General features: G+C 45.2%; 1 protein-coding gene and 2 pseudogenes across 1 annotated transcript; all 3 read left to right on the top strand.

The window, feature by feature from the left end:
* Positions 1-1,151: 1,151 nt before the first annotated feature.
* On the top strand, positions 1,152-2,312 carry LOC144616363 (26S proteasome regulatory subunit 4 pseudogene; annotated as a pseudogene).
* LOC132666885 (26S proteasome regulatory subunit 4 pseudogene) lies at positions 2,309-2,954 on the top strand (annotated as a pseudogene).
* Positions 2,955-13,913: 10,959 nt separating this feature from the next.
* On the top strand, positions 13,914-15,167 carry MCCD1 (mitochondrial coiled-coil domain 1). Its single transcript, XM_078446733.2, has 2 exons — positions 13,914-14,190; positions 14,724-15,167. Exons 1-2 carry the CDS (start codon positions 14,023-14,025, stop codon positions 14,907-14,909), a joined length of 354 nt encoding a protein of 117 aa, XP_078302859.1. The 5' UTR covers positions 13,914-14,022; the 3' UTR covers positions 14,910-15,167.
* The last annotated feature ends 38 nt before the right edge of the window (positions 15,168-15,205 follow it).

The raw sequence follows: 15,205 nt of genomic DNA on the forward strand, positions 1-15,205 counted from the left end.
TAAAAGGATGTTTTTATATAGTAATACAGGTTATATGGAAACCAAAATTAAAAGCACAACATTATTTATAGTTATTATAAAGAAAATGAAATACTGTATATACATTTAACAAAACACATAAAGGATCTGAATGCTGAAAATTACAAAATGCAATTAAAAGAAATCAAATTAAATAGAGACATAATATGTTCATGTATTAGAAGAGTCAACTTAGTAGAGATGTCGATTCCCTCCAAATTGATCCATAGGTTTAATGTAATTTTTGCCCCAGCAAAGTTAGACCAGCTTATTCTAAAATTTATACAGAAAGGCATAGTACCTAAATAGCTAACGCACTCTTGAAAAAGAGGGATAAAGTGAGAAAAGTCACTCTATTTGATGTTAAGTCTTAAAATATAGCTGTAGTAATTAAAACAGATTTTAATTAACTGGCAGATAAATAGACATACAGATCAATGGAACAGAAGAGAAAACCCAGGAATAGTGCCCCCCCACACACAAATATGCTCAGCTGACTTTTGAAAAAGGCACAAAAGCAATTCAATGCAAAAGGAACTATCCTTTTCAATAAATGATGCCAGAGCAATTGGACGTCCATAGACAAAAACACATAAGCAAACAAAAAACTTAAACCTAAATCTCTCACCTTATAATATGAATTTAAAATGTATAATAGAACTTATATATAACATGTAAAATTATAAAATTATTAGAAAAATAGAGGGGCACCTGGGTGGCTCAGTTAGTTAGACAACTGTCTTCAGCTCAGGTTGTGATCTCACAGTTTGTGAGTGAGCCCCATGTCGGGATCTCTGCTGACAGCTCAGAGCCTGGAGCCTGCTTCAGATTCTGTGTCTTCCCCTCTCTCTGCCCCTCCCCTGCTCACACTCTGTGTCTCTCTGTCTCTCAATAATAAAATGTTAAAAAAAATTTTTTAATCAATAAAAAATAAAAAGAATCTTTGGAATATATTTTGACTGTGGTTATAGATAAACAAACACACATATATGATAAAATTCCATAGGATTAAGCAATCCTGGCAGCGGCAGTCCGTGTGGCCAAAGCAACATTGTCTAAGTCAGAGTGGTGGTCATGGTCCTGGAGGTGGCAAGAAGGATGACAAGGAGAAGAAAAAGAAATACGAACCTTCTGTACCAACTAGAGTGGGGAAAAAGAAGAAGTATACAAAGGGACCAGATGCTGCCAGCAAGCTGCCACTGGTGACATGTCACACTCAGTGCTGGCTAAAATTACTGAAGTTAGAATTAAAGACTATCTTCTCATGGAGGAAGAATTCATTAGAAATCAGGAACAAATAAAGCCTTTAAGAAGAAAAGCAAGAGGAGGAAAGATCAAAGGTGGATGATCTGAGGGGGACCCCAGTGTCAGTAGGAAGCTTGGAAGAGATCACTGATGACAATCATGCCATCGTGTCTACATCTGTGGGCTCAGAACACTACGTCAGCACTCTCTCCTTTGTAGACAAGGATCTGCTGGGAGCAGGCTGCTTGGTCCTGCTCAACCACAAGGTGATGCCGTCATATGGGTGCTCACAGATGACACAGATCCCTTGGTCACAGTGATGAAGGTAGGAAAGTCACCCCCAGGAAACCTATGCTGATGTTGGGGGGTTGGACAACCAAATCCAGGAAATTAAAGAATCTGTGAAGCTTCCTCTCACTCATCCTGAATATTATGAAGAGATGGATATAAAGCCCCCAAGGGTGTCATTCTGTACGTTCCACCTGACACAGGTAAAACCTTATTAGCCAAAGCATTAGCAAACCTAACCTCAGCCACATTCTTAAGTGGTTGGCTCTAGGGGTGCCTGGGTGTTTCAGTCAGTTTAAGTGTCTGACTTTGGCTCAGGTCATGATCTGACTTTGGCTCAGGTCATGATCTCACGGTTCATGAGTTAGAGCCCCACACTGGGCTCTGTGCTCACAGCCTGGAGCCTGCTTTGGATTCTGTGTCTCCCCCTCTTTCTGCCCCTCCCCCACTCGCACTCTGTTTCTCTCTCAAAAATAAATAAACATTAAAAAAATTTGTTTGTAATAATTTTTTTTTTAAAAGAGTGGTTTGGGGGCGCCTGGGTGGCTCAGTCTGTTGGGCATCCGACTTCAGTTCAGGTCACAATCTCGCGGTCCATGAGTTCGAACCCCGCGTCGGGCTCTGAGCTGATGGCTCAGAACCTGGAGCCTGCTTCCGATTCTGTGTCTCCCTCTCTCTCTGCCCCTCCCCCGTTCATGCTCTGTCTCTCTCTGTCTCAAAAATAAATAAACCTTAAAAAAATTTTTTTTAAAGAGTGGTTGGCTCTGAACTTATTCAGAAGTACCTAGGTGATGGGCCCAAACTCCTTCAGGAATCGTTTCAAGTTGCAGAAGAACATGCACCATCCGTCGTATTTATTAATGAAATTGATGCCATTGGAACAAAAAGTAGACTCAAATTCCGGTGGTGAGAGAGAAATTCAATGAATAATGTTGGAACTGTTGAACCAGTTGGATGGATTTGTTTCAAGGGGTGATGTGAAAGTTATCATGGCCACAAACTGAATAGAAACTTTGGACCCAGCACTTATCAGACCAGGCTACATTGACAGGAAAATTGAATTCCCCTGCCAGGTGAAAAGACTAAGAAGCCCATCTTTCAGATCCATACAAGCAGGATGACCCTGACCAATGATGTAACCCTGGACAACTTGATCATGGCTAAAGATGACCTCTCTGGGGCCAACATCAAGGCAATCCATACAGAAGCTGGTCTGTAGGATGAAAGTAACAAATGAAGACTTCAAAAAATCTAAAGGAAATGTTCTTTATAAAAAACAAGAAGGCACCCCTGCGGGGGCTCTACGTGTAGCGACCACATTTGCCTTCCAGGAAATGGTTGGGAATGTGCCGACTCCTCGGAGGGATGGGGAAGTTGCCCAGAGGAACCCATGTTCTAGTTGATCTTTCTTAGCAAAACCTCCCATATACCTTTTTTTTTTTTTTTTTTTTTTAATTTTTTTTTTTTCAACGTTTTTTATTTATTTTTGGGACAGAGAGAGACAGAGCATGAACGGGGGAGGGGCAGAGAGAGAGGGAGACACAGAATCGGAAACAGGCTCCAGGCTCCGAGCCATCAGCCCAGAGCCTGACGCGGGGCTCGAACTCACGGACCGCGAGATCGTGACCTGGCTGAAGTTGGACGCTTAACCAACCGCGCCACCCAGGCGCCCCTCATATACCTTTTTAAGCGCGATGTGTAGGAACGTGATGTGTGGTGTGTTGGCCACATGCAGTGCTCTACTCCCCAAAAAGCGAGCTCCTTCTCAGACAAAAAAAAAAAAAAAAAAGGAAAAGAAAAGAAAAAGAAATATAGTTAAAACCTTGGATTGCGAGTAACTCATTCTGTGAGTGTTCCGCAAGACAAGCAAACTTTCTAATAAATTTTAACTCGATTAATGAGCAATGTCTTGCAATACGAGCAGTATGTGACACTGAACATCACATGGTCACAACTGAGCCAATGGTTCTCTGTCTCTCTCTTCATTGGATTGTGGGTGATCATCTCCCATGGCAGATGCTCGGTCTCAGGCCATGGTGTTTGGCAGAAATCAGTGATTTTTCAGAACGTTGGAAGGTGCCCACAACTGGCACTAGTGTATTTTTTGTCACTTCAAAGCACCTATAGACAGTCCTTTGCTTTTCCAGACAAGAGTAAACTTTGGAATGCTTTGCTTCATTCTAGGTCAGGCTGCCTGCAGATATAGACCCTTTCCCCTGCTGCCTCACTGCCAGTTACATTATATACGGTATATGACAAGGGTTTATTAATATTGTACTGTAGTCAACATCCATGCGAGTGTATACAATGACCCCCATGCAGAAAAAGATTCCTTTGAGCCAATAGATAGCAGTAATTCCTTTAGTGAGAGTGAAAGTCATCTGATACAATCACCTTCCTCTCTCTTGTCTCCCTCACACCAGCCACGAAGGTTTTCAAAGGTAAGTGCAGGTTAATATGTTTATTTTTCTTTATATTTTGTATTTTCTTTATTATTTTATATTATATTACAGTATTTTAATCATTTTTATATGAATATTTTTGGGATGTGGAATGAATCATCTGAGTTTCCATTATCTCTTGCGGGGAAATTTGCTTTGATATACAAGTGCGTTGGATTATAAGCATGTTTCTGGAACGAATTATGCTCACAAACCAAGGTTTTGCTGTACATACACAGATGAATGCAAGTAAAACTGGGGAAATCTGAATAAGAACAGTGGATTGTATCAATGTTAATATCCTGGTTTTAATATTGACTAGAGTTTTGCGAGGTATTACCATTGAGGAAAACTGAGTAAAAATTGCTCAGGACCTATATTATGTCTCATAATTGCACATGAATCTTCAGTTATCTCAAAGTAAAAAAAAAAACAAAAAAACAAAAAACATTAATTTTAAGAAGCACTTGCAAAAAAAACAAAAACAACACAACTCTCATGGCTCCCAATTAAAGCCCAAATTCTTTAGCTTCATATTCCCATCTCCCTACAAACAGACCTCAAATCCCCTTTCAAATCTCACCTTCCACAAGCCTTCGTGGGGCGCCTGGGTGGCTCAGTGGGTTAACTGTCCGACTCTTGATTTCAGCTCAGATCATGGTCTCACAGTTCCTGAGTTCAAGCCCCACATCAGACTGCACTGACAGTGCAGAGCCTGCTTCTGACCCTCTGTCTCCCTCTCTCTACCCCTTCCCTGCTCACTCTCTCTCTTTCAAAAGTAAATAAACATTAAAACTATTTTTAGGGATGCCTGGGTGGCTCAGTCGATTAAGCGTCTGACTTCAGCTCAGGTCATGATCTCACGGTCTGTAAGTTCGAGCCCCGCGTCAGGCTCTGTGCTGACAGCTCAGAGCCTGGAGCCTGCTTCAGAGTCTGTGTCTCCCTCTCTCTCTGACCCTCCCCCATTCATGCTCTGTCTCAAAAACAAATAAACATTTAAAAAAGCCTATTTTTAAAAAAATTAAAAACTAAGTTTCCAAAAACTGAGAATTAGGGAATAGAAGAAAATGTTTCTACTTTTCATTTTCCTGCTGTTACCATTAAGGAACTGGAAAGAGGGGTTGCCTGGAGGAAACGGAAACCTCAGAGATGGCCCAAGCACCCCTGAGCTCCCCTGTCCTCCAAATAGAAGACTTTTGGACAATAACTAAGAGAATTGTATAACAATATTGAGTGAAAAAATTAATTTTTTAAGAGATGAATGCTGAAGTACTTAGGGATAAGAGTCTTGAGATTGGTAGGTAATTTTCAAATATTTATGCAGAATTACAGAAATAGAATTTATTGCCAAAAAAGAAAATAAATTTTAAAACCTAAAAAAATAAATACAATTTATTACACATATGAGGCAAATATTAAATTGACTAAGTCTAGGGTGCTAGGGACTATTCTTTCAAACTTTAGGTACATTTGGAAACTTTCACAATAATCTGGAGAAAGTTGTTCAAACCATTCATAAAGACCTGGGACATGTTCACAACATAATGTGGAATGAAAATTAGGCATCGAGGTGTGTGTGTGTGTGTGTGTGTGTGTGTGTGTGTGTGTGTTACCAAATCCAAGTTCAGCTGCTGGTAGCCTGAAAGATCCTTACTTAAGAGATGAGTTCTGATTGGAAAGGAATTTGAGCTTTATCCAGGAGGCCAGTAACCCAGGGAGAAGGAAGACTCTTGACCAAAAGCCAACTCTAAGGTTTCTGCCTGGCCCGGGGGTTTTGAAAGGGGTTCAGGGTACTTAATCAGCAAAGGGAATGCAGTGGCCTGCAACATTTCTTAACCACGTGCAGACTGGATGGGGCCAGTTCCAAATAGTCTCCGTGCAAGGGGGTTGTGTGAGAGTCTGGTTCTTGTTGCATGATATGCAGGAGGACTCTGTTCTTTCTGCAAGAGAGGGCCAGGTCTACAGATAACAAAGGGAGGTCATGAAATCATTTGTGTAACCTAAAAAAAAAAAAAAAAAAGAACAAACATTTTGCTAAAAGAATTGCTAGACTAATCAGAAAGCTGAGGCAGCTTCTAACAGACTTGCTGGCCTCTGCAGCCTGGGAAAGCTCTGGTCCTTCATTCCTCAAGGCCAACTGTCTGCAAAGCTCCAAGAAAATCAGTTAAATTAGTTCTGTTACAGATCAAGGGTCATAGGTCAGCAAGTAAGGTGTGTGTTAAACTTGAAGTAAGCCCTTAAGACCGGCTACAGTGACGATACGTGTTCTGTGTGCAGGTGTCAGTGTGAGTGACGGTGTCTGTGTATTGGTATGTAGCAGTGTGCATGTCTGTGAGTCAGTCTGAACGTGCATTCACTAATTCATTCACTCAACAAACGTTTTAAATTCAACAATCAGGCACTTGCAACACAATGGAGATACAGCTGTGAACAATCAAAATCTCTACTCTTGTCCTCTGGTAAAGCTTATATTCTCAAGGAGGAGCAGACAATAAACAATGAAATATACTTTAAAATGTGTATCAGTGAACAGGGTGTGAACAAAGGCAAAGAGGGCAGGGGTCAGAGGGAGGCGGGAGGGACAACATGGGGAGGCTAGTACAGGGAGGGCCTCTCAAAGAGGACATTGGAAAAGAATGTCAGGGAAGGAAGTGCTGTCTGAGAGATATGTTTTCAGGCCAGGAAGAGCAGTGAAGGCTCTGAGGTGTGAACACCCTGGGCGTGCGGAGGAACCAGGCAGTGGAGGGCCTGGATCTGGGCCCATCACACAGACACAGCCGAGCAAACTACATTCACTGGCAAGGATCATGCAGATGAAAGGGATTTTTAATGTAAAATGTTTTGAAGAGATCATTCAAATTCATTCCAAAGGGCTTGCAGTAGGAAACTTTCCTCCCTTCCAAGAACCCAGGGGCCCCGGTCCCCCGCCAAGGATGCACATGTCGACCAACTTCTCGTGTATCCTTCCTGAGAAAAAGTTACACGGATGTTATTGTGGGCATCAAGAAAGAGTACTGAAAAGAAGTAGGAAAAGGAAATGTTTCTTTTCGGTTTTCCTGGGTGTTGTCATCAAGGAGCTGCAGAGGTGAGTCGTAGCGGAGAGGTGGAAACCTCAGAGACGGCGCAAACCTCAGAGATGGCACAAGGCTCCTTGAGCTCTCCTCTCCTTCAATCCCTGCTCCATTCCTGACCTTGACACCTGGGGCGTCCCGTGCTGCTCAGAAGCTGATTCACGCCCCTGTTGAAGACGCCCAGCCTTCAGGTCAGCCTTTTCTGACCAACTTACAGCCCAGACCCTCCCAGGCTGCTCAGTGCAGCAGCAGCGCCCCCGTGTGGTCACAGGGATGAGGACCCAGCTCCCTTTCTCTTGCTCAGCCAGGACCTCCCAGGGTCGCCCTCTGCTCTCCAAACCAAGATAGGGCTTTGAACACAAGAGTTGCCCCTGTCCGTGTCAGGCTTGGGTGCAAAATGTTTCCCAAAACCCAAAATAACCTAGATGTTTCCACTGAGTGCCCATTGGTTCTGCACGGCACGGCAGAAGGTCTCCAGGCGATAGCAGCTGGTTCCCAGGTCTGGGATGGACCCCACAAAGAAACTGGGTGCCCTGCTCCAAAGATAGGACTTAAGATTCCTAAGGCCCTGTCACTTCTGCCGCTGCCTCTGGGGCTGGACTCAGTTCAGTAAGTCTCAGAACGCATCATGAAAGATGAGAGGCAGAAGTCTGCAGTGCACTGGGTCTAGAAAAGGGAGGATGCTCCTGGGGAAATGAGGCTAGGGTGTAAATAAGGACATCAGAGGGGAAGATGTTACAAGGAGGGAAGAAGGAGTCAAGGGAACGAGTGGCACGGGAAGGGCTGGCCTAAGGAACACCTGTTTGTGTTTACAGAGGGCTCTCTGGGTACTGGACCATAGAGAGTGAAGGGCAGATGTGCCAGCCCTGTAGGGACCAACCCTGATCCCAAACTCCCACTCCCTGTGTTAATATTTCATGACCGTGGCTGAGCCCAGACCAGAGCAGCCAGTTGTCATGGCCTTCAGTTGTCCCTTCCTCCTCTGTGACGAGCAGGGGCCTGCACACCAAGCTGAGAGGCCCCTGAGGACCGTGTGTTGAACATGCAGTGTGGGCTGGACACCAGTATGGGCTACAAGTACATGAGCAATAGGAGCCAGGGTACTGACCACCCATTTCCCAGCAACGGTCCCTACACCTTCCATAACTCACCGCCGAGGAGTCTGGGGTCCTGCACTTTTCCTCCCTGGTGACCCAAGTCCCCAGACCCTCAGACTGGACCCCTCAGGCCCTGCTCTCTGCTACCCCGCAGACCCTGAACTGAGAAGCTCATGCTGCTTCCCCAGTCCTAAATCTCATTTCTACCCTGACCAATGACCCAAAACCTTGGCGGTGCTATAGACTGAATGTGCCCCACCCCCCAACTCATAGGTTGAAATCTACTCCCCAGTGTGATAATATTGGAAGGTGGGGCCTTTGGGAGGTGATTAAATCATGAGAGTAGAGCCCCCACGAATGGGATTAGGGTCCTTATAAAAGAGACTTCAGAGAGTGTGTTGTTTAAGGCACCCAATGTGTGGTATTTTGTAACAAACGCTCAAGCAGACCAAGACAAGCTCCAAAACCAGCCCCCACTCAGCTCTCTCTTTCGGTCCCAGACACACTTTAAGGAATCTGGTCACAGGATTTATTCATTTCTTCGCAAATATTCGTGAGTGCCTCTGTGCCAGGCATGATTCTAGGCCTGGTAGTCATTTAATCAAAACAGACAAAACACCTGCTCTCCTGACACGGTCTGACAGGAAAAACAGACGATGAATAAAAACATAATAAGAGTATTACTATGGTATTATATATACTATGTGTTCCTGTTACGTATTGCTAGGTAGCAGTCCCAAATAATCCCTTTTCAGTAGCTCTCATTCTCTGCATTGACTGGGCTCAGCAGGCAGCTCTTCGGCTCCCTGTGACATGGTCTGGGGCTGTAGTCATCTGGAGGCCCAGCCGATCCAGAACATTCAAGAGCATTCTCTTATGAGGCTGCAGGCAGTACTGTCATCAGCTGGCAGCTTTCTGGGGCTACTGGCAGGGTGATCTAGGCTCTCCTCCACCTGCTTCTCCACATGGCTTGGCTGCTCCCAGCTCAGCACCTGGGTTCCAGGAGGGAGTGTTTCAAGCAGCCACGTCAGAAATCACAAGCCATTTTATGTCAGAAACTCAGAAGTCAAGCCGTATTACCGTCTCATGTTCTAGTCATCAAAACCAGTCATTGGGGCGCCTGGGTGGCTCCGTCAGTTAAGCAGCCGACTTCGGCTCAGGTCATGATCTTACGGTCCATGAGTTCGAGCCCCGCGTCGGGCTCTGTGCTGACAGCTCAGAGCCTGGAGCCTGTTTCAGATTCTGTGTCTCCCTCTCTCTGACCCTCCCCCATTCATGCTCTGTCTCCCTCTGTCTCAAAAATAAGTAAACGTTAAAAAAATAAAAAATAATAATAAAAAAAAAACAGTCATTGATGGGGCACCTGGGTGGTTCAGTCAGTTAAGCAGCCAACTCTTTTTTATTTTTTTCAATATATAAAATTTGTTGTCAAATTGGTTTCCATACAACACCCAGTGCTCATCCCAAAAGGTGCCCTCCTCAATACCCATCAACCCTCAGTTTGTTCTCAGTTTTTAAGTCTCTTATGCTTTGGCTCTCTCCCACTCTAACCTCTTTTTTTTTTTTTCTCCCCCTCCCCCATGGGTTTCTGTTAAGTTTCTCAGGATCCACATACGAGTGAAAACATATGGTATCTGTCTTTCTCTGTATGGCTTATTTCACTTAGCATCACACTCTCCAGTTCCATCCACGTTGCTACAAAGGGCCATATTTCGTTCTTTCTCATTGCCATGTAGTACTCCATTGTGTATATAAACCACAATTTCTTTATCCATTCATCAGTTGATGGACATTTAGGCTCTTTCCGTAATTTGGCTATTGTTGAGAGTGCAAGCAGCCGACTCTTAATTTCGGCTCAGGTCATGATCCCAGGGTCACAAGATTGAGCCCTGCATTGGGCTCTGCGCTAAGCATGGACCCTGCTTAAGAATCTCTCTCTCCCTGTCTCCCTGCCCCTTCCCTGCTCATGTTCTCTCTCTCTCTCTCTCTCTCTCTCTCTCTCTCTCAGAAACAAAAGTCATTGATTCAAGAAGAGGGAAATCAGGCCCCACTTCTAGACAGATGGTAAAATATAGATGGCCATCTTTGAAAAAGAAACCTTCAAAGTATGTTAGTGATTAGAGACTTAGAGGAAAAAATAACACAAAGTTGGCAATCAATACAAGGTGATGGGCGCCTGGGTGGCTCGGTCAGTTAGGCGTCTGACTTCAGCTCAGGTCATGATCTTGTGGTTCGTGAGTTCAAGCCCCACATCGGGCTCGGTGCTGACAGTTCAGAGCCTGGAGCCTGCTTCAGATTTTGTGTCTCCCTCACCCTCTGCCCTTCCTCTGCTCTCTCTCTCTCTCTCTCTCTCTCTCTCAAAAATAAATAAACATGAAAAAAAAATTTTTAATTTATTAAAAAAAAAAAAAAGACATGTATGGAGAACTGGCCATCATACACTAGGGACTACAGGCTGCACTGAACAAACTCCAATGTGGTACTGAAATGGGAGCTACTTCCTTGCTTGTGTGAGCTTCAGGAGTTCTTGGAACTTCTTTGTCCTCTTGAGAAAACTGACATGAGCACCCAGTACCCAGATCTTGGTCTCTAAATATCATTCTCCAATAAAAGGAACCAGGGTTCCCGAGAAAAAAAAAAAAAGCTGACTCTATGGCCAAGACAGAAACACTACAGGATGAGCCTAGGATGTCTTGTGATGCCAGGGAGGAAGTGCACCTCCCCCAAAAAAGGACATGTCAAAGGGACACAGGGGCCAACGTGAAAGAACTCCCTGTGAACAGGGCTGGAACAATAGGAGCAGCAAAATAGCCATAGTATTGGATTGGAACCCAAAATATTTTTTAAAATATTGAGCCCATAGAGATATATATAAATGATTGATACATTTAAATACGGGGAGAAAGTGGTGCCTGGGTGTTTCAGTCAGTTAAGCATCCGACTTCAGCTCAGGTCATGATCTCACCACTCGTGAGGTCGAGCCCCATGTCAGGCTCTGTGCTGACAGCTTGGAGCCTGGAGCCTGCTTCGGATTCTGTGTCTTCCTCTCTCTCTGTCCCTCCCCTACTCATGCTCTCTCACTCTCAAAAATAAACATTAAAATTTTTTTAATTAAAAAAAAATAAAAATGGGGAGAGAAAAGACAAATCTTCCTTACAGAATAATTCCAAGTAACATATGAGAATTCCCTTCCCAGGAGGTGGAGCTTGATTGCCCTCCCCTTGAATGTGGGCTGGACTTCGTGACTCACTTCCAAAGAATAGAATATGGAAAGAAAAAAAAATTACTACTAAATGCAAAGTTACTACTTTATAGTAGAGAAGTGTGGCAAAAATAACTTTAACCAAGTGTTTCTAATAACCTTGAAGATCCCCTATGACAGGAACAAAATTGCCGAGCACGTTCAGTGGACTTCAATATTTCTAAGTACCCACCTCCACAAGAGTTTCATCAGAAGGACACAGTAATTCATGTCAGTCACCTCAGTCCTGCCAATCCGCTGGGTAAGCATGCAATATCAGCACACTGGCCTCCGGGAGCTCTGCAGCCCTTTGACCTTGTGGATGATGCTTCCCATAATCCTCTGCTTGTGCCTGACTGAAGACAGGCTCCTCCTACAAAAGCCAGGCCCAACTCTCATTTGATTAAGTGTCTATTAGCCATAAAGCCTTTTCCCATAAAGGGGCAGGGGGGGGGGGGGGGAGGGAGGGGGAAGACTCTATTAAGACACTATGAGACACCCAAGAATAACAAAAATAAATCTACACCGTAACATAAATTTAGGTAATCTAGCTTACATATATTTCTCTTCATTCCTTTATTTCCATGATTATGAGATCCAAAACTCATTCAATAGATTTGAGCTGACTCAAGTAGCAGACTTTCTTTTATACCAATTCTCACCGATGAACAAAACCCAAATCCATAGACTCTATTTTTTTTTTAATTTTTTTTTAACGTTTATTTTTAGACAGAGAGAGACAGAGCATGAACGAGGGAGGGTCAGAAAGAGGGAGACACAGAATCTGAAACAGGCTCCAGGCTCTGAGCTGTCAGCACAGAGCCCGACGCGGGGCTCGAACGCACAGTCTGCAAGATCATGACCTGAGCCGAAGCTGGTCACCCAACCGACTGAGCCACCCAGGCGCCCTGCATAGACTCTATTTTAAGTCAGGGTTTAGGACCACCCACTGCAAAGTATTGGAGGTTAGTCCATTTTAGAGTTCATAACCTAAAATAGAATCTCAGATGCCTAGTTTTCAGAAAGGATATTTTGCTATTAGTGCATCATTTAGATTGTCTTACAGAATTTATTTGTTGTATTTTCTTAATGGCTACTAATCTTGCTTTTAATTTATAAATGTGGTTAGTTTAGCTTCAATGTTATTTGCTTATAGTTTGTTTAACCTTATACTGGATAGTTTCCCACAACCATAACAGTAGTTAGGGCCTCTTGTGTTCTAATAATTAAGACTTTAAGGGGCTCCTGGGTGGCCCAGTTGGTTAAGTGTCCGACTTCGGCTCCAGTCACGATCACATGGTTTGTGAGTTTGAGCCCCACATCAGGCTCTGTGCTGACAGCTCAGAGCCTGGAGCCTGATTCACATTCTGTCTTGGTCTCCCTTGCCCCTGTCTCTCTCTCACAAAAATAAACATTAAAAAAATAAGATTTTAAACCACGCATACACTGCAAGTCAAATATGAATCATGCATAACCTTATCACTAAGAAATATGAGGAAGCTTCTTTCCCCCCTCAAATCCTACCAAAGTTCTTGGTTCTTCCACTTAAAAGTGGGAACATGTCAGCTAATGGGGAATGTGGGGTCTTTGGCCTCATCTAAAGTTGCTTCAGCCACCCACCCCCCCCAAGTTTGAGAGCCACTGACCTCCAGGAAAGTCAACCTCCCTGTTCCTGGATCCCCATGCTATGGCAAAGGCCATCTTCCCTCCAAATTCAGCATGATGTCACAAAGATAGAGCTGGTTAGCAGCTGTCCATCCGCCAGCCATCTTGTCTTCTGAGATATTTTTTTCTGCCTGAGAGTCTACCTTTTTCCCAGATGATCAAAATTGGGACCATCCACTCCCTTATGAGGTATCCAGCCACAAGACATTTCAGAACATACTGCAAGAAAGTCAACATGTATAAATGCTCACATCACACGTGGTGTGTGAACAGAGCTTTTGTTCTCATGCAGATTTGAAGGAAAGGTTCACGAGTTCAACAAAGCTTGAGACCCGCTACCAGTGTCAGGCTCTTGTCAGGAGCCGAGGTTACAGTGACACAACAGTGCCCAGAACTACCAGAGAATGCAAACCCCTATAACATGTAGTGCACAACAGACAAGAAAAAATGCCATTCTGGGCAGCAAGAAGAGAAAAAGGAAAGACCTTAGTAACCAATACTTAAGCCAGGCTATAACCTTTCAAGTCAGAGAGAACTGGGCATGAATTCTCCAGGTTTCTCTACCAACCAGCTGTGGACCTTGAGCACATGTGGCAGAGACGGCCCCAGTAGGTACTCACTGAATGAATCCTGAAGGGAACCCTCTGAGCCAGTTTCCTGACACTAGCAATGTACCTTGCACCTTGCAGAATTGAAATGAGAAAAGATATAGTGCTAGGAAAAACAGACTTAAGTCCTAGTAGGCTGGGCACCGGTGTTCTAAAGCAAGTTCTGCCTAAACTAGCAGGAATGTTTTCACCTCAGGAAGACTGTCTAGGGCCAGATTGGGAGGGAGGTGAAGATAGGGGCAGGGCCCTGGGCAGGGCCAGTCACTGAAGCGAGGCCAAGGCCTGGAGGGAAAGAGCCAGTTCCTGGTGGCTGTTGGGCAGCTCACACAGCTCCCTGCTACATCAGCTATGGTCCTCCCTCTGCCCTGGCTCTCATGTTGCTGCCGTCGCCTCCTCCTGCCTTCCTGGCCCCTGGGGCCCCAGGGTTCCTGGAGGTGCTGCTCCCAGAGCCCTAAGGCAAGCACAAAAGAGCAGACCAGCTCCACATGCAGTGAGAAGATGAGGTCACCGCCAAGGGTAAGTAGCACCAAGAGTGGGGAGACCAGGGGGGAGGCTGGCATGAAGGAATCCCTTTTTGTCACAGTCCTGCAAGTAGATGCCACCCCCCCCCCCCAAGTTTGTGTCCTACTTCCCATCCCCAGATCCCCAGCACCTTCCCCACCCCCACCCCACTCTAGACCTCAGGGCTCCCTCTCCCCATAGAGCTCTCTCCTTGCAGAGTCCATGAAGTCCTTGAACAGGAATTTCCCCTCACCTAACAGTTAATCATTTCTTAGTTGGGGGCGGGAGGGGAGGAGGTGGAGAAGGGACTGCCAGTCCTCACCTCTCATGACCCGGTATGCTTCCTTACACAAGTTCAGTTATCGCCCCTGAGCAAACTGCCCCCCAGAGGCTTATCCCCAAGACCAAAATCTACCCTGGCTTCACAGTACAGATCACCTTAATATAATGGGATCGAAAGTAACGTTAGAGGCAGAAGGCCTGACTTCCAGCAAGCCTCAGCCCCCTACCCTGGCTGATGCTCCCTACCCTCTGCCCCCCTCACTCAGGGTCCCAGGCCCAGCCCCACAGCTGAGCTGGCCCAAGCTGAAGAGTTGCTGGAGCAGCAGCTGGAGCTGTACCAGGCCCTTCTGGAAGGGCAAGAAGGGGCTTGGGAAGCACAGGCCCTGGTGCTCAAGATCCAGAAGCTGAAGGAACAGATGAGGAGACATCGAGAGAGCCTAGGAGACGCCTAAGCTTTCCACCAGTTCCCACTTTACCTTCCAACACTGGAAACACTACATACCACCCACACTGGGCCTTCGGGTCAGAAACATCCCAGCCCCTCCCAGGCCACTAAGAAAAATGGAAAACACCTCCAAAAAGGGCAGAAGTTGGAAAGCAGCAGGGAGCCACGGCCTCTGCAGTCTTCTTAGTCACATCCCCCTACCTTTGATCCCTCCCCACTGACCTGGGCCCCACAGTAGGGCACCCAGTCCTTATAGGAATATACACTGAATCATGGCCTCACTTCACCCTAAATCCAATAAAG

This window comes from Panthera onca, chromosome B2 (genome assembly GCF_046562875.1).
Source record: "Panthera onca isolate mPanOnc1 chromosome B2, mPanOnc1 haplotype 2, whole genome shotgun sequence".
In the NCBI taxonomy this organism is placed as follows: Eukaryota; Metazoa; Chordata; class Mammalia; order Carnivora; family Felidae; genus Panthera; species Panthera onca.